This window comes from Capsicum annuum, chromosome 2 (genome assembly GCF_002878395.1).
Source record: "Capsicum annuum cultivar UCD-10X-F1 chromosome 2, UCD10Xv1.1, whole genome shotgun sequence".
Classification (NCBI taxonomy): domain Eukaryota; kingdom Viridiplantae; phylum Streptophyta; class Magnoliopsida; order Solanales; family Solanaceae; genus Capsicum; species Capsicum annuum.
In genome coordinates this window covers 37980505-38002851 of record NC_061112.1, presented here as the reverse complement: position 1 = coordinate 38002851, position 22347 = coordinate 37980505, and the positions used below count along the sequence as shown (strand labels likewise).

Below are 22347 nucleotides of genomic sequence, written 5' to 3'. Positions count from 1 at the left end.
ATGGTGTACAAGATCGAGATGCAAAGGTTCAAGAATATTCTCATTAAGGGAGTTAATACATGCTGTACTCTTTTTTCCGTACAAGGTTTTGTCCCACTGAGTTTTTGATGAAGCAGCCTATATGCGTATTGTTAGAGATGTATACTCTTTTTCCTTCATTAAATTTTTTTTCCCACTGAATTTTTTCTAGTAAAATTTCAACGAAATATGTTATGTATTAAATAGACATTCAAGAGGAGTGTTATAAATATAAATGTCTATCCAAATGTAATCGATATTTATCATGATTTAAAATATTATCTTTTATTGAAAAACTAGTTAGAGTAAATTTCTCCTAAATTGTAAATCACACAAGAAGACACGAGAAACAACAATTATTCTCCTTTCTTTTTCTTTCGGTTTTATAACAAGATTAAAACAACTATTATTGTTGTCTCCCTACGATGGTGAAAGGGGATCTTGGAAACGCCATTTTTTTTCTCTTCTCCCTCTTTGCTTGTGTATTTCGCCATCGTTCTTCAAGCTGAGAAGAGGAAGCCATCAGAGCCTGTTGGAGCTATTTGAGTAGAGCAAGGAAGAACCATTATTGCTAAACCAAATCCTCAGTCCAAACCTATGGACGATAAAACAACTGTCTCATTTGCAAGCTTCGAAGTTGTTCTGTAGAGAGCGATTTTGAGTAGTAATGTGATTAAGAAACCTCTGTCCTGCAGTACTAGTAGTGGTTGCTGGTGGTTGGGTTGTTATTGTTGCTGCTGAAGTCGACGAGAGAGAAAATGTGGAGGAGGTTCATCGAGATCTTGAGCCTGTATCGCTCTCAGATTCAGTAGTATGAAGAGAGCCGTACCTGTATTTCTCACTTGCACTGCCGTTGCTAGGGTCTTCTGCCGTCGCCATTTCCATTTCCGAACCTTTTTTTGACTTTTCTCCATGACAACTACCAAGCGTGCTTATAAGTTACGTATCCTTTTCCCTTGCTTTTCTGTTTCTTTGCTTTATGCATTGTTTTTCCTTGCTGGAAAATGTATTTTGATCCTAGCGACTGAATGATATTTCTTTCTGTTGTTTGCTTTGCTGGAAAATGTGGAGACATACCTTGAATTATAATAGCATTATCCTTCTCGTGGATCTTATTAGACAGTTGAAAAGCATTGATTAGGATCTTAATGTTTTGAGTTAGTTCCTTTTGGGTGATAAAAGGGAAAAGTAAAGAGCTCAAGCCAAACTTTGGAAAACCTTGACAATATGTCTTAGAGGAATTTGTAGCGCATTCTTTAAGCGTGAACTGCTTGAAGATTGGAAGGAAGCCATCCAGGGTTCTTCTAACCGGGGGAGAAGATCACAAGGTTAACCTTTGGGCCATTGGCAAGCCCAATGCCATGTTGGTCAGTTTCTCTTATCTTCTTAGGCTGTTATTTAATTTCATCTTTTGGTTTATACCCACATTGAAGTCAAAATCTTTTCAGTTTGAACTGAAAGAGAAGCTTTTGAGTATAAAGGTTGAACTTAAGAATCTGCAGCTAATTTGCTCTGTTTAAGTTGTTTAGTCTCCTCCTTTTGTGGCCGAGCATAATGGTTCATTTTCCGTAATCGAGGGCTCTAGTTGGGTGTTTTCCATTTTGTTGTTTCTTTTTGCATTGGAGGCTATGTGCTTTGTACTTACACATGGTCTTCTCCGTGTATTTGTTTAGAGTTTGTCAGGTCATTCAAGCGGAATTGATTCAGTTAGCTTTGATTCTTCAGAGGTGTTGGTAGCTGCAGGAGCAGCAAGTGGTACTATCAAGCTTTGGGATTTAGAGGAGGCCAAGAGTATGCTTGTTATAATACTTTTTCATTTGGGGATTTTAATTTTTTTTCTTTTTTTTTTGTTTACAATGGATATATTAACCTCTCTCTCACACACATTTTCTCAGTTGTTCGCACACTCACTGGACACCGATCCAACTGTATATCATTGGATTTTCATCCCTTTGGTGAGTTCTTTGCATCTGGATCTCTAGATACAAACCTAAAAATTTGGGATATCAGACGCAAAGGGTGTATCCACACATACAAAGGTCACAGCAGAGGTGTCAATGTCATCAGGTTCACTCCAGATGGCCGATGGGTTGTATCTGGTGGGGAAGACACTACTGTCAAGGTCAGATTTCTCACTTTTTATATCCCACGTATTCAAGAATTTATTCAATTAAAGAGCTTGAAGAGAAATTTTCCACGTTGAGTTGCCTTTTATGTTGGGTATATATCGCTTTCAAAGCTCTGAGGTTTTTTGGAGTTTGCCTACGCCGCAAGATTCGAAGTAAGTGGAAGATAATACCATCTTGCATTTGGTGGACTATGTGGAGAGAGAGTAATGGCAGATGGTTTGAAGATAGATCCAATTCTATCCCCAATGTGAAATGGAATTGCATCTTTTTATTTTTTGGTGTAATGAACAATATATAGAGGATACAGACCAACTTGTAGATTTATTAGGAGCTCTGTAAATTATTTTCCTTTTCTTTAGCCCTTTTTTTGTTCCCTTTTGAAGGTGGCCAGCGTATCCTTATTGTTGAGCAATACAACATTATCAGTTTCAAAGAAAAGAAAAAAGAATTTGAAGTAACCGTTTGACGATTATCAACATACTCTAATTTAATGAAAGTGTGCACTCTATGTTTGTTGACTAAAAAACTTGCTGCATCCTACCGAAACTATTTTGCTATAGATAGGTCTATTGCTATTTGCCAGCTTAACGAGTGAATGGATGATAAATCATAATTTTTGGTTAATCTTTGTATTTTACCCAATTCTGTGTCAACAACAACAACATACACAGTGTAATCCACAAGTGGGGTTTGGGGAGGGTAGTGCGTAAGCAGGCCATACTCCTACCTGGGGAGGTAGAGACTGTTTCCTGCAGATCTCGGCTCAAGAAAATAACAGGAGTGAAGAAACCATGGAGGGTAGTGTGTAAGCATGCCGTAGTCCTACCTGGGAGGTAGAGACTGTTTCCTGCAGATCTCGGCTCAAGAAAATAACGGGAGTGCAGAAACCTTGACAAAATACTGAACAAAGCATCTCAAGCATATTGAAAAAGGAATATTAACTACAACAAAATAGTACGATAATTGAATTACTAGGAACAAATTAACAAAGCTCGATGGGACAAGAACCTGCAAGAGCAATGCTACGACTACTAGTATGGAAGGATAACAAGACAAAACTACCTTAATATATGTCCTCCATAATCTCCTACCTAAAGTCATGTCCTCGGTAAGCTAAAGCTGTTCCATGACCTGTCTAAATCCCCTGTACCCATTTCCATGTGAAAATAAAGAAAAAGAAAAACTAATGGAGATGCCTCTCAGTGTCATCAAAGGCGTGCTTAAGCCCCAAAGCTAGGCTCAAAATGTGTCGAGTGCTTCGTCTCGCTTAATGTGCACTTCAGTGTCGTCATCAATTTCTTAAGGCATACTTTTCCTTGCCTATGAGCCTCTTCTGAAGAGGCGACACCAAACAATTGCACTTTATTGTTATATGTTTTCAATTTCTTTGTTCATATATTTGTCATTCATACTTATAATTATTAATCTTACTAAACATATATATCTGTATTTTTTCTCCCTTTGCGTTTTTTTTCATTAAATCCCACACTTTATTCACATTTTGCTCTTAAACCACAATGGACCGTAGAGCTTTCTTCTGCGCTTCACTTTTGATAACACTGACGCCTCTCGAAAAAAAAATTCCTCTAGAAAAAAACCAATAGCCATGTCCATGACAGGAACAACTGTTTCATGTTTTTTAATTGTTCCCTTCATGTGCATCTAGTCTTCTTCTATGATATTTACTGGTGGACATTATATCAAGTATTTACATGAGGTTATGAGATTTTTTATTTATTATTATATTATTGATAATAGTTTTGTTTTGTGGCAGCTTTGGGATTTGACTGCAGGAAAGCTTTTACATGATTTCAAATGTCATGAAGGGCAGATTCAGTGCATAGACTTTCACCCCCATGAGTTTTTACTTGCAACAGGTATGATTAAAAACTGTGATGCAGTCTCATTGCATCTTTTCTCACAATGGTCAATCTGGTATTCGGTCTATCGGAAACAGCCTCTCTACTTCTTTGGAGGTAGCGGTATGGACTGCATACGCTTTACCCTCCCCAGACCCCACTTTGTGGGAATACACTGGGTTTGTTGTTGTTGTTGGTGGTGGTGGTCAATCTGGTATTCAAAATGCCGGTCTTTTATTGCTTTCTGTGTTGTGCTGGCTCCAGTAACTTTAGTTGTATTCAATGAGATCTTTAATTCATGCTGTGTTCTGTGTAAAGTCTTGAGCCGGGGGTCTATCAGAAACACTGTCTCTACCTCACCTCTACCTCACCTCTGTGGTGTAGGGGTAAGGTCTGCATACACTCTACCCTTCCCAGATCCCACTTTGTGGGATTATACTGGGTATGTTGTTGTTGTTGATGATGTGCTCTTTGTAAAATGTTAACTTGTTGGCAATCTAACTCTTTCCTAATGATTTAGGCTGTGTTACCTGATAAAATAACTGAATATCTGAATCGACAAACAGCAAGTGTACACAGATTATATGGACTTGTAGATTCGGCTACTTATTCCTGCCAACTCTTAGTGCTCTAAATATTTTCTCAGTTTGAAGCTTTTAACAATGAAGTTTTTGATCTCACGATGCTCTAGGAAAAAAATGACTTCCTTCACCAATCACATCTGTAGAAAATTCCCTCCATCCCAAATATTGGCCATGCTAACTTTTCAGGAGTAAAATTGAATGTATGTTAAATGGTGATTTTTAAAAAATTATACAGGTTCAGAAAATTCTAGGTTCTCCCATGATAATATTTTTCATGTGGTTTATTATTTTTAATTAATAATCTGTGGTTGTAAAAATATATTGAAGTGTAGTCTAGAATGGCTTTAACCAAAGCCCAATCTGGCCATTGAAAATCGAATCTTGCAAATTTCTTGCAATTGAGGGAGTATGATGGAAACCAGTGATTCTGGCTTTTTGTTGTTTTGCAGATTCTCATGTAAAAATGGACTAAGAACTCACTATATCACGATGCCTAAATCTTTCCATGTAACTAGTTGATACTGAGTTTTGCTTGATGCTTATTTTTCATGATTGAAATGACAGTTCCGCAAAAGGGGGGGATGGTAAAAGGGAAATGTGCGCAATGTATGGCGTTTCTACTTTCTAGAAACTAAAAGGTTCTATCTATTAGAAGTTTGCATGGTAATGCTGACAATCCCATGAAAACAGGATTGTGGGATGGTGGTGGTGTTAGGATCAAATGAATAAAAGGAGGTCATCAGAGTTGGATGCTGCATTAATCTAATCATCATCATCATCATAGCAATCAGATGCTCATTGTTTTTATTTCTTGATCTTTATCTTCACCAGGTTCTGCCGACAGAACTGTAAAATTCTGGGACCTTGAAACTTTTGAGCTCATAGGTTCAGCTGGACCCGAGGTTAATAATTTCATCGTATTTGCATCTTCTTTTTGATCTCAGTTTTAATATTCGATAACTGCTGCTGAGTGCTTCTCATGTTTCTTGGAAATGTTTTGAGATCGTAAAAAACTCAAAACTATTTGTTTATCTCAATTCTAGACATCAGGGGTGCGCTGTATGACCTTCAATCCTGATGGAAGAACCCTTCTCTGTGGTTTGCATGAGAGTTTGAAGGTAGCCTTGGCTATTTGCTGTTTCCTTGAGAAATAGTTGCGCCATGTATTGTGGCATCTGTGATGTTCCCTTAAAACTTTTCCTTTGTAGGTTTGCTCGTGGGAACCAATAAGATGTCATGATACAGTTGATGTTGGATGGTCTCGATTGTCGGATCTTAATATTCATGACGGGAAACTCCTTGGCTGCTCTTACAACCAAAGTTGTGTTGGAGTGTGGGTTGTGGATATTTCGGTAACAAACTGTATTTTCTTTTGGTTGGAGTTATCTTGGATGTTATGATTTTTAAGTTAGGTTTAATTTATTTCATGCAGCGGCTTGAACCATATGCAATGGGTACTACTCGATTAAATGGTCATTCTGATGTAAAATCAAATTCAAGTGTGAATTTATCCAATCTGGCCGAGGATGCTAGCAAAGCAGATGCTAGCAAAGCCAATTTGGGTAGACTCTCAATTTCTCAAAATTCTGACACTGTTAAAGAGACCAAATCTTTTGGAAGACTTTCAATATCACAAAACTTGGATCATCAAAGGGATTCTAGGACTCTTACTAGTATGCCATTCTTCCCTCTTTTTTCCCTATCCGTGGTAATTTGTTAGCTTGCTACCTTGTCTCGAGGTTCTTTTCTTTCCTTCTGTTTTGGTAGCATTTTTATTTGCTTCTTTTAACGAAGTTTGGCTCCCAGAAAGTTCTGACAATCTTTACTTATCTTCCCAATGAAGCTACTGCAAATGCACCTGGCACTCCTCAAAGAATAAATCTGAGTGTTAGCTCGAAAGCACCTCCAATTAGTACAACAGCAGTTCCTAATACAACTGGTCTAAAGAGGAATCCAGCTAAAACCCAATCAGCAGCTAATTCTTCCATAGCCAATAGGTCAGAGGTCCTACCTGTTATTGTGCCAAGAAATAATGATAGAATGGAGCAAGCATCTGAATCCAGGAAAGAAGGAATCGCAACAAGGGCAATGCAGCAGTCATTGCAGACAAAAGTCTCTGATTTACGGAAGTTTCCAATGCTCAAGGAAGACCATGGGGGGTCAAATGCAGAATCAGAGTCTGATATTGAAGTCCCCAAGGCTATTGAATTCAGTAGTGTAGCAGACAAGAATGATTTCCCTTCAGTTAAATGCTCAATTCTCGGAGCTGCAGGAATTGAGAGGAATGTGGAGGATGACAAGAGTTTTGTCTCAACAAAACCTGAAGCACTTTTAGGACCTGAGTTGCTTTCCAGAAACAACAATGAAAATTGTGCGTATGAGTGTGTTAGCGATTTTCTTTTTCACAAATGCTGATTTCTAGTGACTAATTTCTTCTATCCTTTGGTTGTCTGTTGTGTTTGTTATATGAAATATCATTTTGTCTTGTTAGCAACTCTGGTGAATACAATAGTATCCGTTTGGTGTGCCCATACACACAAAGTGTGTGTGTGTATATATATAACAGTGGTGTCCGGGCTAGCTTGCATGTACCTCAAGTAATTGCACCGGCACCTGCTACCTTCCTCCACAGATTTAGGGTGAAACTGTCCCCCAAAGCTTAGATAGATAGGAAGAAACCACTAGTGTTGTTTGCCTCCTTTGGGATTTGAATGAGACCCCCCCTCCCCCTCCCAAATTGGCCACTAGATCCACACCCTTGGGTGCCCATTTTATTAAGTCTTAGAACCTTCATTTTTATTTTTAATTTATGAAAGTTCCGTGAGGGACAACAGTTCGTTTTTCCCTTTTCATTTGATTCTTTCTGTTGCCATCTGATGTTTATTAACCTTTGAGTGGTAGGACTTGTATAGGAGAGCTCGAAATGACCAATTAGATTCTTTCACCAGTACAATAAATGAAGAATAATATGAGATGCTAGTAAAAATATATATTACAAGATATGATTATATACAGGACAGACCCCACTTTGTGGGAATACGCTGCGTATGTTGTTGTATGATTATATACAGTACAGCCCCCGACTTTTTCGTAACATGCATTTCACCCTCAAATTTTATCGACTCTTTTTACTCTTTCCATGTACAATGTTGGCTCCAGCTCTAGTAATCCTGCATCTTCCATCGATTTGTACGCCTGTGTGTATGTATATTTGTCACTGAGCAATGTTTGTGGTGCCTTTCACTTCTATGTTAACGTCTACCTCGTCTAGACAGATTGATATTTTTCATTGCTCTTGCCTATGTTTACTCATCTCCTAGAAAAAATATGTTGCTTGGATTGGTTTCTCAGTTTGCCTTTTGTTTTGGTGTCCTCCACCATCATTGCAGTAGAAGGAGATGTTATTTCATTTATGATTTGTTCATTTATGTTTTTCACTGATTTTCTCTGCATTTTATTGCTTTTGGCACAATACATAAACACGCCCTTTAACTTGGTCTCAAATCACATCTATAACCTCCAGCTTTGGGTGTGCACAAGTAGGCACTTAAACTTGTATAAAGTTGAACAAGTAAACACATATTGTCCTATGTGGCGTCCTACGTGGCTAATTTTTGTCCTACATGGCGTCCTATGTGTATTATGCCACATAGGACTTGTGTAACTACTTGTTCAACTTTATACAAGTTTAAGTGTCTACTTGTGCACACTCAATGTTGGAGTTCATAGATGTAATTTGAGGTTAAGTTAAAGGGCATGTTTATGTATTATGCTTATTGCTTTCTTGTATTTGTGAAATTTCTTGGAAGGTCAATGTTTAATGGACCTTTTACCTATTGGATTAAAACGGAGTCATGGATTGAAGTGGAGCAGAATGTATATAGGGATTTGTATAGCTGACCCAAACTAGTATGAGAAGAAGCACTTTTATTGTTGCTGTTGTAATTAACAGATGGAATTCTTTATTTCTTTTTCTTGAATAACATGGAGTAGATGCAATGTATCAATTCTTGCAATTTGTTCCAGATGAAGCACGCGGAAATGTTGTTAGGAGTGTTAATCCCGTGGAAGGTCAAAGAAGAGGTACAATTTTCACTTTAATCCCGAGTCTATGTCTGCACATTCCTATAAAGTTACTTAACTGGGTTTTTGTTAAATTAGCAAGGACACGGTCTATTGTTGCAACTTGGGAGAAGAGAGAGAAAATTCAATATCAGGAGTATATTGCTCCCAGTAATGTTGTTGAGACAGTACCTGCTCTGAAAATGATACATATCAACTTGGTATTAATCTAATCTGAGATTTCTTCTTTAGTATTCTTACATATCTTTTAATACTATGTTACGATTTAAGAGTGCGCGTGCACACACACATGTATGTTTGTATATTATTCGTGTTATTCATATAATATTCATGTTTGTTGATATTGTACATGATGATGTGCTTCCTCGTTTTTCAAAAGCAGAATACACAACAGTTTAGCCAGTATGGTCCCACAAGTGAGGTCTGGGAAGGGTGGGGTGTATGCAGGCCTTACACCTACATTTTCTAAAAGCATGTGGAGGAATTATATTTGGTTGAAAAAGGTGAGCTTAGTTGTAGTACCTAAAATAGATCATTTGCTACCTTCTAGAAAGGCAATTTTGGTCCTTCACTTATTGTCTAATTCCAATCTTAAAAGAGCTAGCACTTGGCCTGTGTATGAGTACTTTTAGTCCAATAATTGATGGGCCTGGTTAACACAGGTTGGAAATTGAAAAAGTGGTTCATGTGCCTCCTCTTAATGAATTCTTTTAGGGGTTTGAGCCGAATTTTACCTTGGTAGCTCTTGAGGTTGCTTGTCACAAGCTGCTTATCTATTTCATATCTTTGCTCCTTGTCCATTCAATGGGATGGAGATGTTGAGGTGCTGGCAACAGGATCCTTGAAATCACCCTTGGATAATTGACTTTTTCCTTTCCCATACGTGGTTTCTCCATTGCCTTCTCTAAGTTCAGGGTGGGTGTCTGTGTTATCATCTGGGTAGTTTTCTCTCTTTCTATGAATGGTTCTGCACCGATATAGAGAGTTGAGAATGCTACGATAGGTGCAGATTTTCCTATGAGCTCCTTGAAAAACCTAAGAAATTGGGGCATTGTGTGTCTTCTAGCTTTAATGTGATCAGGGTGATTGTTTTCCAAGAAAAGTTTTTATAAACTATTTCCTGGTAAGTCAACAATTTTAACTAGTAAACACCAAGTCGGTGTAAAAAGTATGTATCTTGTAACTCTACTTAGTCACAGATTCTAATCCAGCTGCATACAAGAAACCTGATATTTAAGAAGAGAAGGGTAGAGGGGTGGCCCATTATCCATGAAGCCTTGGGAATTGTTTTGGTTATTAAAACAGAAAAATGTAACTTTATTTAGGACACCCACAGTCATTCTTTTAGTTTTACAATCTATAGAACAAGGTCTTTTTCCCTTAAATCAATATGCGAATGGAACAAGATGAATATCTTAATGCTTTCTACATCATTAATATTAGGAAATAGTCTTCTATAACTTTTGTTTCGTACGCTCCAAAAGAGATGTGGTGCCTTTGTCCATGTTGGCTTCCTTTCCTTGCCAATCCTTTGTAATGTCAACACATGAGTTGCTTTCTAAACTATCCTTCTACCCATGAGGTAGAGCACGAGGGTCTACAGTTGCGGAACAACATGCAATACAACAAGGTGTGATGAGTAACTTCTCCAGATTCTCTGCACATGGAAATCAAAACTCACAAAATTCTCCCTATCTGCTGACTAGTTTTCTTTTGTCATCTGGAGCTAGCACTTTATCTATATTAGCTTGGTCTCTTAGTTTTGTTCTGCCTTTGTCCACTAGGGACTTTGTTAGCTCCCCGCTTTAGCATAGTCAAAGCTAACAATATTTCTTTCATATGCATTGCATCTTCTTGATGAAATTAATGAAAAACTTATTTCATCAAAACAGAAAAGTAGCATCAGGCATTGCATACCAGTCAAAGAAAGCTACTTTCACTGGATAGTTGGTGCTTAGATCCCTTCACCGACAACTTCAAATAGTAAGATTCAATTTAATTGTAAAAGATTTTGCCTCCACCTCCTCCATATCATCTATCTCCCTCGTCATTCCCCATTTTATATTTATATTCTTCTTATAAAAGAAATTCTCAACTGTATCCCATTCGTAATCTTCAGTAGCTTTGCTAAAATTTATATCTCATATGACCCCATTACTGGCTCGTCCAGTTTAATTAACTATGGTAGCACTTTTCTCGTTAACTGATTTGTAATTTGTAAAGTAGTGGGATATGAATTCTCGATGGATCTCCCCTTACACCATACATTCTTCCAAAACTTTACCCTAGAGCCAGTATCCACCCCCTTTATAATCCCTTTCTACATACTTAATCCATAAGTATTTACCCCCTATCAAAGAAGCATCCATTGTTAACACAACAATATTTAGCAGATGACTTCTCTCAATAATGCATTCTCCTTTGCGAGAATCTTCACAACACTTTTTCCAATATTGCAGTATCAAACGTGATTCCTAATTCCCTTTCACAACACTTTTTCCAACATTGCAGTGTCAAACGTGATTCCTAATTCCCTTTCCCCATGGGTATTGCAATCTTTTTTCACTCTATTGAATGATATATCTATTCTCCTCCCCGGCTTGTTGTAACACCTATATGAATACGAAACTAAAGGTGGCTATGTTAGAGGGATTCAACTTTAGTGATGTTATCTTTCCTCCCTAGATAGTATCTTCTATTCACTCCAATCCTTTCTTAAATTTCCCAGCAACTTCTTATTTACCCTCTGAGGCAAGCCTTACATTGTAAGTAGTGTGGTCCTTTTGCACTGACCTATGCATTCCAATCTATGGTTTTTTTGTATCCCTCTGCCGTATCTTTTTGTAAAACACTTAGTCTGGATGAACGTTTTCTGACAACAGATTATAATTAACAACCCCACTTTTCTTGTGGGGTTACACTGGGTATGTTGTAGATTTTAGCTAACAACCTTTGTTTGTGAAATTATCTGTCAAACCTCAACGTTAGTAATTCTAGCCTCTCAAAGTTGGTATGCAATAGCAGTTGAACACTAAAATTTTGTTAGTGACCGCATAGACACTTAAAGCTCTGGTTAATGAACACATGAGTCCATATCCTTAAGACTCAGCACATGTGACTTGCAACTGCTGTTTGACGTCGTCAAACGATGAATAAGAATTGACACGTCAACACGAAAAAAATGTTTAATCTTCTCTTTTTTTTCCTTCTTTTATGATTCGGTTTCATCTCTTTCACTGTCATCAAACCCCTATCTTCCGAGAGAAAGAAAATCTACTTTCTCTCCCACAAAATAATTAGCTGAGTGCTCTGAAACAAGAAATTACTAGATACAGTTGGGAAATTGTAAGTAAACCTTGTCAAAGAAAATCACAGCTATTGATCTACGAAGTCAAAGAAAAGAAAAGGGTACAAGAAAAGATCAAAACATGATTAAATAACAAGAACAAAAGCCAAGTACTCAGCGTGTCTTCGTATCATCAAATAACTTAGGGAAAACTTCATCTTCATAATTTTGACCTATGCTTCAAAAACTAACAAGAAGTCGAGAAAAGGGAAACTCTAACAACTTAGAAGATAAAACAGAATGTCCATCTAGTGATTAAAAGATATAGAACTGAATTCTTGAGACCAAGAATCACAAATTTAATCCCCATCCATTTCAGACTCACTTCTAGCCCTCACTTGTCCATAGCAGATTCATGGCAAAATGAAGGGTGGTTCATCTCCTTTAGAAGGAACTTTAATGACTGGGAAGTTGAATTCTCATGGCTTTTGGAGTTACTCGACACTTCTCCTCCTCTGGGCTTAACTCCAGACCTTTTTTTTTGGACTTCCAACTCTAAAGGTTTATTCTCTGTTAGAAGCTGCTATAGTACTCTTATCAGAACATCTTCACACTCCCTTTGGCCATGGAAGACTATTTGGAAAAGTAAGGCGCTTCACAAAGTCAACTTCTTTGCTTGGTTGGTAGCTCATAGAAAATGCTTTACTCTTGAGGACTTGCAAAAGAGAGGCATAATACTTTGTAATATGTGCTCTCTTTGTGGAAGGGATTTGGAAGATGTGAACCACTTATTTCTTCATTGCAGCTTCACCATTCAAATTTGACAGTTTAGTCTGAGTTCTGTGGGAGTTAAATGGTGCATGCCTTGGGGCACGGCTGATTTTCTCCTTTAATGGCACAAACGGATATACATAAAGCGTCAGGTTACATCTGGAAGTCTGTCTCAGCAGTAGTTTGGTGGGTTGTATTAAGAGAAAGAAATGCTAGAATTTTTGATAACAAAAAGGACAATATAGTTAATCTAAAGCACAAATGTTTATTTTTGCTTAGTTTTTGGTGCAACATGACCTCGATAAATATATTAGAGCCGGAAGCGTTGGCTGACTTTGTTAGCACTTTGCACTCTCTGTAAATTTTTTGGATATTCTAGAATTGTAGAGAATTCTGAATATTCTAACATGAGGCTTAAAACGCGTGAAAATTAGAAGGAAAAAATAACTTGGAGGAAAAGATGGTAGAAATATCAATTCATTGTTAAAAGTTCAAGCACATGCTTTAAGATTACTTCTCATATTGCCAATTCTTATTAAAATAAATGTCATTCTAGATAGACGAACCTTTCAATGACCATGTGGACAATACAAGGTCACAATTTGTAGATCCCCAATGTGACTGCTAATTCTTTGAAAGACTTCCACATTATGTATATAATTTAGTTGCTTTTATACTTGTCAATAGGATAAACGCCCGTTGATGTGAAGTTATGTTAATAAGTTTTGTGTTATTTTCCTCTTCATTGATGTGAAGTTATGTATATTTCTATATCACTATCCTAATACTGATTTTCACTCAACTTTCGTTCTTTTCTGATTGCATGGAAAAAAGAGAGGGTGTCCTTCATCAGCTGAAAGTGTAACAGTTTCTGCTACAGATGCGGATGCCATCGCTGACTTGATGGAACAGCATGACCAATTTGTTGACTCAATGCAATCTCGTTTGGCCAAATTACAGGTAACTAATAATACAGCAGAAGCAAAATGATTTACCTAATGATGTTTTGTAGATGCTCTGGTTTGTCATGTGAATGGAAGTACACCCTTTGTGCTATGATTTTTAATCTTTGCTTGTGGTGCTTTACGACTTAAAATTTCGAAAGAAGTACAAAATTATACTTATGGAATAATGCGCTTTGGAGGATTAAAGGATAATGTTATTGGGTCAATGACTTACAACACGGTCCTTCCTGTTTTGAGCATTTCAATGTTCTCAGAATTAATGAAGTAGAAAAAATGTCCTATTCGATAAAAATGCAAGCAGGTCCACTCAGAAATCTTCTCATGTGTTGAAACTAGTTGTAGAGACCTCTAACAGACTCTTCTAAATGGTAGACATCATTGTTATGTCTACTAAAAATTTATTTGGATGTCTATTTCATTGTTATACTTGTATCGTTTTTAACCGGTCTCTTTCCAGAAAAGGTAGACCTTCACTGAAATCCTTTCCCAAAATAGTTTGGGATTGCGGTATTTTTCATTGATTAACTGATATGTATTCAATTAACCCCTTTCTTAATCTGGACTTTGGAAAGGTAAGAACCCCCCCCCCCCCCCCCCCCCCCCCCCCCCCCCCAATGAGGAGGCCTGAGAGGTTGATCATAGTGGGTCTGAGGAGAGGTGATTAGGAAAGACATGACACGCCTGCAACTTACCGAAGACATGGTCCTAGATAGGAAGATATGGAGGTCGATGATTAGGGTAATAGGTTAGTAGGTTGTTGAGCGTTGTATAATTTTCCTTAGCAGTATTTATTATTATTATTCTTCTGTAATTTTATTCTTCGTTTTTTATTACTTTTGTTCTCTTTGCTTCGATTATCACACTATTTGTTGTTGTTACTGCTATTTTCTCCATTATTTCCATCATGACTTCTTCACTAATGTTTTCCCTTTTCATGCCTGCTTTAAAATGTTTTACTTTAGCCGAGGGTCTTGTCGGAAACAACCTCTTTATCTTCACAAGGTAGGTTGAAGTTTGTGTATACCCCACCCTCCCTAGACCCTACTTGTGGGAATACACTAGGTATGTTGGTGGTGTGGTGTAAAAAGTAAATTATTTACAGTTCCCTGTGGCTACTAAACTGACTGTCAGATCCATGCCTGGTTGTCAATATGCTACTAAGTATGTTATCACAACATGCTACCTGGCTAAGGCGTCCTGTCAAATGAGATTCAGATTTATGGAGAACTTGGTAAGTTGAAGAGAAATCCTGGTTATGGATGCTACTAGAGGGTTCAAAGCGAGTTCTGTTGGCAGCTGATGGTGTATGCCATACTTAGCCAAAGTGCTGGTTGGCTTGAAATTGAAGGAAGAAACATCTTTGAAAAGCCACCTCAAATGGGCGAGAATAAAGATAAAAAGAGGAAGACGAAGGTGCCATTAGAAGTGATTATAGCAGACAAGTGGATCAATACCTGTCTGGAGAGAAACTGTGGCAAGGGTGCTCGTCGGAGAAAATTTATGGAATTTATCAGGGGGACCGCTGCATAAATGATGACTTCTATTATAACGCTAGGGTTGACAACTTGTGTACAGATAAGGCTGGTCCTGTCACTTGTACCTCTTTTCAAATCCATCCGAGGGATGGGTCATGGACACGTGAGGCATAATTGGTTCTTGACATAGTAGTTAATAGAAAGGAGAGTGGGCCAATGAACTGTATGCCTACATCAAGCAGGTAGAGGAACATAATTTCACGCCAGGCGTCATGTGTATTTCTTTCATTTGGGCTTTGACCAGTGAAAAGTGGTATGCCCACATCAAGTGGGTAGAGGAACATAATATCACACCAAGGGTGATGTGTATTTCTTTCGATTTGGGCTTTGGCGAGAAGCTAATCGTAGAGAAAAAGATTTTGGCCCAAATGTTTGTTTTTTCACGTCTGATTGAGGAGCCCAATTATCTCTCAGCTTATCACCCTATTAACAATGAAATAGAAGGCAACAACCAATGTTTCTTCAATCAAAATTCAAACCTGTATGCAGAAGAGAGATGGGAGGAAATTCTAGAACAATATACATGCAAATCACTATTAATCCAAATTTAGAAATACCTGGGAACAAAATTTACAAATGGTTCAAATTGAACAATTTGAGCAGTGGCTAATTGAGGATATACAACCTCTGGATATTCAAGTGCAAATAGTGGAAGTGGATGCATCCTTATTGGTGCAACACAATGTTATGGGGCTTAGTAAATAGTTTGGGGTGGACTTTCAGGTTTGCGAATGGGAAGCATGATCTCCTTTGATGAAACTAGATAAAAGAAGAGGAGAAACAAAACAATGCTGAATCTTCTTCTCCTAAACCAAAAGGTCACGAAGTGATGAATCTTCCTCAGTTTGGGGTTAAATTTACAGATGGAGAACCGGAGGTCTCACTGGAAGTCTGTATCATCTCATAGAATGTGAGGGGATTGAGTGACATTGACAAGAGGAGGGTGATCAAATCACTAATTCATGATTGGAGAATTGGTATTTACTGTTGAAAGAAACTAAAATGGAAGAGGAATGGAGAAATTGTTAAACAAATATTTAGCAACAGATGAGCTGAATAAATTGGTTTGGAGGCCAACGGAAGAAGTTGAGGGATTCTTATCATGTGGGGTAAAAGGTGCTGGATAGGGGAGTCGATAATCTGTGACTTACATTCTATTTCATGTAAGGTAAGTTGTACGATTGACAACTATAACTGGTTTTTGAATGGGGTTTATGCTCCTTACTGTCGAAAGGAAAGGAAAGGAAGGATCCATGGTGTGAACTTGCAGCAACTAGAGGGGTATGTGATGAAGCCTGGGTAGTATGTGGGGACTTTAACACTACCAGATATCCCATAGAAAGAAAGATTTATATTGACATTTCTAGAGCCATGAAGGAGTTTTCTAATACTGTGATCTTGAACTTATTGATCCTCCACTTCTAGTTGGGAGAATACACTTGGTTCAGAGGAGATAATCATGAAGGGTCCTCAACAATTGGTAGATTCTTACACTCTTATGAAGTGGGATGAAATGTTCAATAAGATCAAGTAATTCGTCTCCATCTTTGAAATGTGGGGAGTGGGACTTTGGGGAGGGACTTCTCAAATTCTTTAAATTTGAAAATTGGTGAATCTGCCGCATTCATGGAGAGGGTGGAGGAATGGAGGAACTCGGTGAAGCTCAAGGTAGACCGGATTATATTTTGTCTTGTTAGCTAAGATATCTGAAACAGAAACTGAAAGAGTGGAATACTTCTAACGGAGGGAATCTAAAGGTTAACAAATCTGATATTTTTTATCAGATTAGTTCTGTGGATACCGCACAAGAGCAAAGAGTGCTATTTGAGGATGAATTACTATTGAAAGCAAGCTTGCAAATGGAGTATCAAGAGGTGGCTAAAGATTAGGAAATTTCTTGGATACAGAAATGCAGAATATTATGGTTGAAGCAAGGAGATAAGAATATCAAATTCTTTTAAAGGATGGCTAATTGTCAAAGAAGATTTAACCATATTGGCATTATAGAAGCTCAAGGAGATACCATCACTAAGCCAGATAGAATCAAGGAGGAGATTGTGGATTTCTATAAGAAACTATATTTTGAGACAAAACCTTGGAGACCTTTATTCAACTTTCAATCAGGCTCAATAATCACTCAAGATGATAATGACCAGTTACTAAGGGAATTTGATGAATAAGACGTGTTGGAGTGCCTGAAGTCATATGCTGCTGACAAACTCCGGGCCCAAATGTTTTTTCTTTTGAATTAGGTAACCTTGTATTGAATCCAAAAACATCATCCCTTGAAGGTGCTAATGGGGTACGTTACTAGCAAAATTCCCAAAACAGTGTACAGGGATTGTTGTTGTTAACTTACAATTTACACATTGCCTAGAAACTCTACCAGATATTGTACTCCCATACCCCCCACTATATCCTATTTACACCAAAAATAGGGAAGACTTAAGACAGTTCATTTTTATTTTCTTAATGGAGCAAGGTCTATCTTCAAACTGTCTTGAGTTTCTCTCCTTCCAAATTGTCCACCGGATGCAAACTGGAATAGACTCCCACCAATCCTCCTTTTCCTCCCCTCTTCAAATTTCTTTCCAGTTACACTAAAGTTCTAGAGCTGATCTAGGTAGCACCCAAGTCATTCCCAGGATATAAAAGAACATGTGCCACAAATTTGCAATTGTAATGTAAAAGTAGCTGTTCATTGCTTTCTGCATCTTTCTCACAAAAGAGACATCTTGAGCATATTTGTAAACCTCTTCTTTGTAAAGCATCTTGTGCTAAGCAAGCCTTCCTTTTAACCAGCCAAACAAAAGCAGAAACCTTAGTTGGAATTTAATTTATCCAAGTAAGTATCTGGGAGAAATAGGAGAAATTTTTTATTGAATTGTTGTATCTACATAATTACATTGAAACCCTATTCATAGACACTACATTACAATCCTTTTCCAAGAAGGATTTTGTATACTATTCCTATTCTTACTCATATTCTAACACTCCCCCTCAAGCTGGTGCATACAAGTCATATGTACCTAGCTTGTAGTTAATACTAGGACTGGTGAGGGATTTGGTGAAGATATCTGCAAGTTGATCAATTGACTTTACAAATTTTGTAACAATATCTCTTGAGAGTATCTTTTCTCTAATGAAGTGACAATCAATCTCTATGTGCATAGTCCTCTCAACTGGATTAGATGAAATATGAAGGGTTGCTTGATTATCACATACAGGTTCCATCTTACCGGTTTCTCTAAATTTTAGTTCTCTCAGCAACTGTTTGATCCAAACCAGCTCACAAGTTGCTGCAACCATTGCTCGATATTCTGCTTCCGCACTAGATCGATCAACCACACTTTGTTTCTTGCTCTTTCAGGATACCAAATTACCTCCTACTAAAACACAATATCTGGATATAAAACGTTTACCAGAGGGTGATCCTGCCCAATCAACATCTGTATATCCAATGATATGCTCATGGCCTCGATCCTCGAAAACGTAGTCCTTTACCTAGAGATGACTTTATATATGGCAAAATACGAACAACTATATCCCAATGACTATAAGTCATAAAATGACTTACAACACTCACATGAAAAAAGATGTCAAGTCTAGTCACTGTGAGATAATTCAACTTTCTAACCAACTGCCTATACCTTCCAAGATCACTGAGTGGCTCTCCTTGTCCTAGTAGAAGTTTAGCATTTGGATCCGTAGGAGTGTCAATGGATCGACATCCCATCATCCGTAGGAGGTCTAGTCACTGTGAGATTACCCTTGTCAAATCTTCAAAGGGAATCTTCTCTTTTGGCACTTATTCTCCTCCGCTTTCCATGTGGGTACCTACACAAATGTCCTTCTAAATAGTTGGACAAACAATGTTAGCTCGGATTGGTGGCAACCCCCTCATTTGCTCCTCACAATCTCTTTTTTTCCACTCTTAGGTTGCCACCTTGCACACCCTTACTCCTCAATTTTTTCTCTCTTTTTCATTTGGCTTGGAGTAAGTGATCACATCTGTTTGAGATTTGGGAATAATGGATGGAAAGAGATGATTTCCCCATTGGTCTTTTACAATCTTAGGCAATTTTGTACTTTTGGAACCTTATATTGTGCAAACCAATTGGCACCCAATCATAGATGTCTACGTTCCAAGGGGAAGATATCGCACCATACCTCCTCATAGTACCCAAATCGGGTAAAGGAAACCTTCACTCTCTCGGAGACCTTATACCCATCCAAGAAGTATGGAACACGTAGAGGCTCTCGAGATATCCCTAGATGGTCAACCATGAGTGGAATGATGTAGTTTCTATAGCACTAATCATCTAGCACAAGGAGGCATCCCGGAACCCCACAAATGCTTACCTTTTCGGAGTGAACGTTTCTTCTTGGATCAACATTTTAAAGCTTAATGGGCATATGAGTACCCCTTATGAGTCCTTTCAAGGCACTCCATGTTCGGCCGGACTTCCTTATGGATTCCCACCACAACGGTGTCGGACCTTGAATATGTTTAAGGGCACACGTAGCTCTTTCAACTTCACTCATATCATAATCCATAAAGATCCTTTCACACTTCCATTCCCAATCAAGGTATTCTTCGGGACCCGAATCTCTTATAAAGATGGGAAGAGTAGGAAGATCTTGACTCCTACTATACCCTCCATATCGACCTTGGTTCCCGCTTCCAAAAGTTTGGGTACTAGAACAAGAAGCTTGAGATGTAACACCCTTAGACTTCGGAGATGCATACTCTTTTCTATTCATGGGACAACCTCCACTATAACTAATATAACCATTCTCAAACTGCTTCGACTTTGATAAGAGGTACTATAAGGTGAGGAATATGAATCTTCATACTCCACATGGGTACTCTCACCATGACTCTCATAAGATTTGTAAATGAATGGGTTATACCTTATATCACCTCTAGGCTCGGAGTGGGAAGTGTAATACTCCTCACATGCCCCATCTTCATCATAAGAACCATCACAAGGCTCTTCATCACCTCCACATTCACTATAAGCACTGGGTCATCTTTCATCCCACATTCTTCTTCGGAATAGTAACACCCATTTTCATCCATCTCTTGATCATGGCTATATTCATAGCCCCCATAATCTCCATCTTCTTCTTAGCCATAACATTCTTCACCACAATCATAGTTTCCTAGATTGTAGTCACATTACTCTTCAACTTCTCCCCATCTCTAAAGCATTAGCCAAAGTCAAGCTACCCCACTTAATCCTGGATCGAGCCTTCCACACTCCTCTTCTTTCTGCCCTTATTGATTACCAAGTCCATCACCAACAACCTATGTTGAGTCGAAAGATTCTCGCTAGGTATTACTTTACAGTCCTTACATAGCGCTCTATCACCCTTCCTAAGGAGCAAAAAGTCAATTTGAGTCTTGGTGACTGAGATAAAATCACGAAAGGGAATTGAGAGATATAATAGAGAAGAATTGATGCATCAGTTTAGCTTATTTTACAGAATCATTGTCTCCTGATTTAAATAGTTGACATACATAAATAAACAAAAATAAAGCAATCCTATTCACTGTTATGAAAAATCAGTAAAAAAGCTAACAGTTTCCTATAGAATGGGATACCCATTCGCGTAGGAAACACTTTCTATAAAATCTGGTGCCAAATAAAAAAACATGTCACTTGCATTCCTGAAAGCAAACGTTTTAACGTATCTTTTTTCTCACAGGTTGTCTATCAGTACTGGCAAAGACATGACATTAAAGGGGCACTTAGTGCAACGGAGAAGATGGCAGATCCTGCTGTAAGTCTTTTCTTTTCTGTGCCCTATTCTTGATCTTGAAATTTACCTTCTTACACAATGTGGTAATGGAGAAGATGACAGAGCCTGCTCTAAGTCTCTCCTTTATATACTATTCTTGATCTTAACCTTTTTAACACAATGTGGACCTTCTGATGCATGATACAGGTGCTTGCTGATGTAATAAGCTTTTTAACAGAGAAAAATGACATTATTACCTTAGAGATTTGCACATGCCTTCTACCACTCCTTGTGGGGTTGCTTGAGAGCAACGTGCATAGGTACAAATTTGAGCTTAATGAAAAGATTTATTTGTGTAATCTGATTTTCATTTTGGCTTTTGGTGGACATTCTTTAGGCATCAAGACACTTCATTGAATATGCTGCTCAAACTTGTTAAAGTATTTGGTTCAGTGATTTATTCTTCAATGTCTGCGCCAGCATCAGTGTGGGTTGATATTGAGGCAGAGCAAAGGTACTATCTCATATTTTCTTATATTTCCCTTTTTTGGTATGTCTAATTTAAATGCTCTCTTCCTTGTTAGGATGGAGCGCTACAACCTTTGCTTTGTTGAGCTTGAAAAAGTAAAAAATTGGCTGCCCGCTCTTACTAGGTGCGTCAGTGCATCTTCACAAGTTTTGGTCCAGATTTTACACAACTGAATTCACTCTCTCTATTTTTTCTCTTCATTTTTTCATTCAGGAGGGGAGGGTCCATTGCCAAATCTGCTCAGGAGCTGAGTCTAGCACTTCAAGATGTTTCGTGACTTAAATGCAGTATTGCATGGATTAGTAAGAGTTATACTTTGGGCAGTAATGGTGATGTTTGTATGGAGCGGCTTTTGGAGGTCTGGAGTTGCCTGTGCTGATACCTTGCAGAGCATCATATTCCTGCCAAGATGAAAACATTGACAACTCAATTCTCTTATTAACTGATTACTGAGATCTAGGGGACAACGTGATCTACACTGCTGCTGCTCCAAATATTTTGCGATTTTGAATGTGCATTGTGGAGGATCCATCGTATTTATTCTTATATAACCCTGAATACCTGACATGTTTATTTGTAATTGTAGGTAAAATCCATGTATCCATATGATTATTTCTGTATCAATAGTAGGGTGAAATCTAGAAAATCTGGTCAGCCTGACAATTCGACATATAGCATTTCTGACCAGTAATCTAGGGCATGACACAAAGGGTGGTGTGAAATCCACGTGACAACTATGTTGTATTTGAAAAAAGTAAGATTGCAAATTGCATTTCTTGGTGTTGGTTATGAATTCTCTTTTTCTATTTGTTTTCGTTCTACACTCACCTAATTAAATTAGTT

General features: G+C 38.0%; 1 protein-coding gene across 3 annotated transcripts; it reads left to right on the top strand.

Moving 5' to 3' along the window:
* Positions 1-325: 325 nt before the first annotated feature.
* LOC107858498 (katanin p80 WD40 repeat-containing subunit B1 homolog KTN80.4) lies at positions 326-22293 on the top strand. Of its 3 annotated transcripts, XM_016703171.2 has the most exons (18): positions 326-961; positions 1255-1385; positions 1692-1809; positions 1914-2140; positions 3922-4024; positions 5422-5492; positions 5634-5708; positions 5799-5942; positions 6023-6263; positions 6434-6961; positions 8617-8673; positions 8752-8873; positions 13565-13690; positions 20943-21017; positions 21183-21295; positions 21373-21489; positions 21560-21628; positions 21718-22293. In XM_016703171.2, the coding sequence occupies exons 1-18, from the start codon at positions 931-933 to the stop codon at positions 21779-21781; spliced, it is 2412 nt and encodes an 803-aa protein (XP_016558657.1). In that variant the 5' UTR covers positions 326-930; the 3' UTR covers positions 21782-22293. The 3 variants fall into 3 exon arrangements, with proteins under 3 accessions (XP_016558657.1, XP_016558658.1, XP_016558660.1); XM_016703172.2 differs by lacking the exons at positions 20943-21017; positions 21183-21295; positions 21373-21489; positions 21560-21628; positions 21718-22293 and adding an exon at positions 9056-9176 and having other exon boundaries at positions 376-961; XM_016703174.2 differs by lacking the exons at positions 13565-13690; positions 20943-21017; positions 21183-21295; ... (1 more) ...; positions 21560-21628; positions 21718-22293 and adding exons at positions 9056-9176; positions 10566-10581 and having other exon boundaries at positions 376-961.
* The last annotated feature ends 54 nt before the right edge of the window (positions 22294-22347 follow it).

Bases quoted from the DNA above. Each gene is read 5' to 3' on its own strand.
- LOC107858498 (XM_016703171.2), top strand. From the start codon at position 931: ATGACAACTACCAAGCGTGCTTATAAGTTAC. The intron at 6,962-8,616 runs GTGCGTATGAGT...AATTTGTTCCAG, and splicing joins CAGAAACAACAATGAAAATT to ATGAAGCACGCGGAAATGTT. The intron at 21,490-21,559 runs GTACTATCTCAT...CTTCCTTGTTAG, and splicing joins GATATTGAGGCAGAGCAAAG to GATGGAGCGCTACAACCTTT.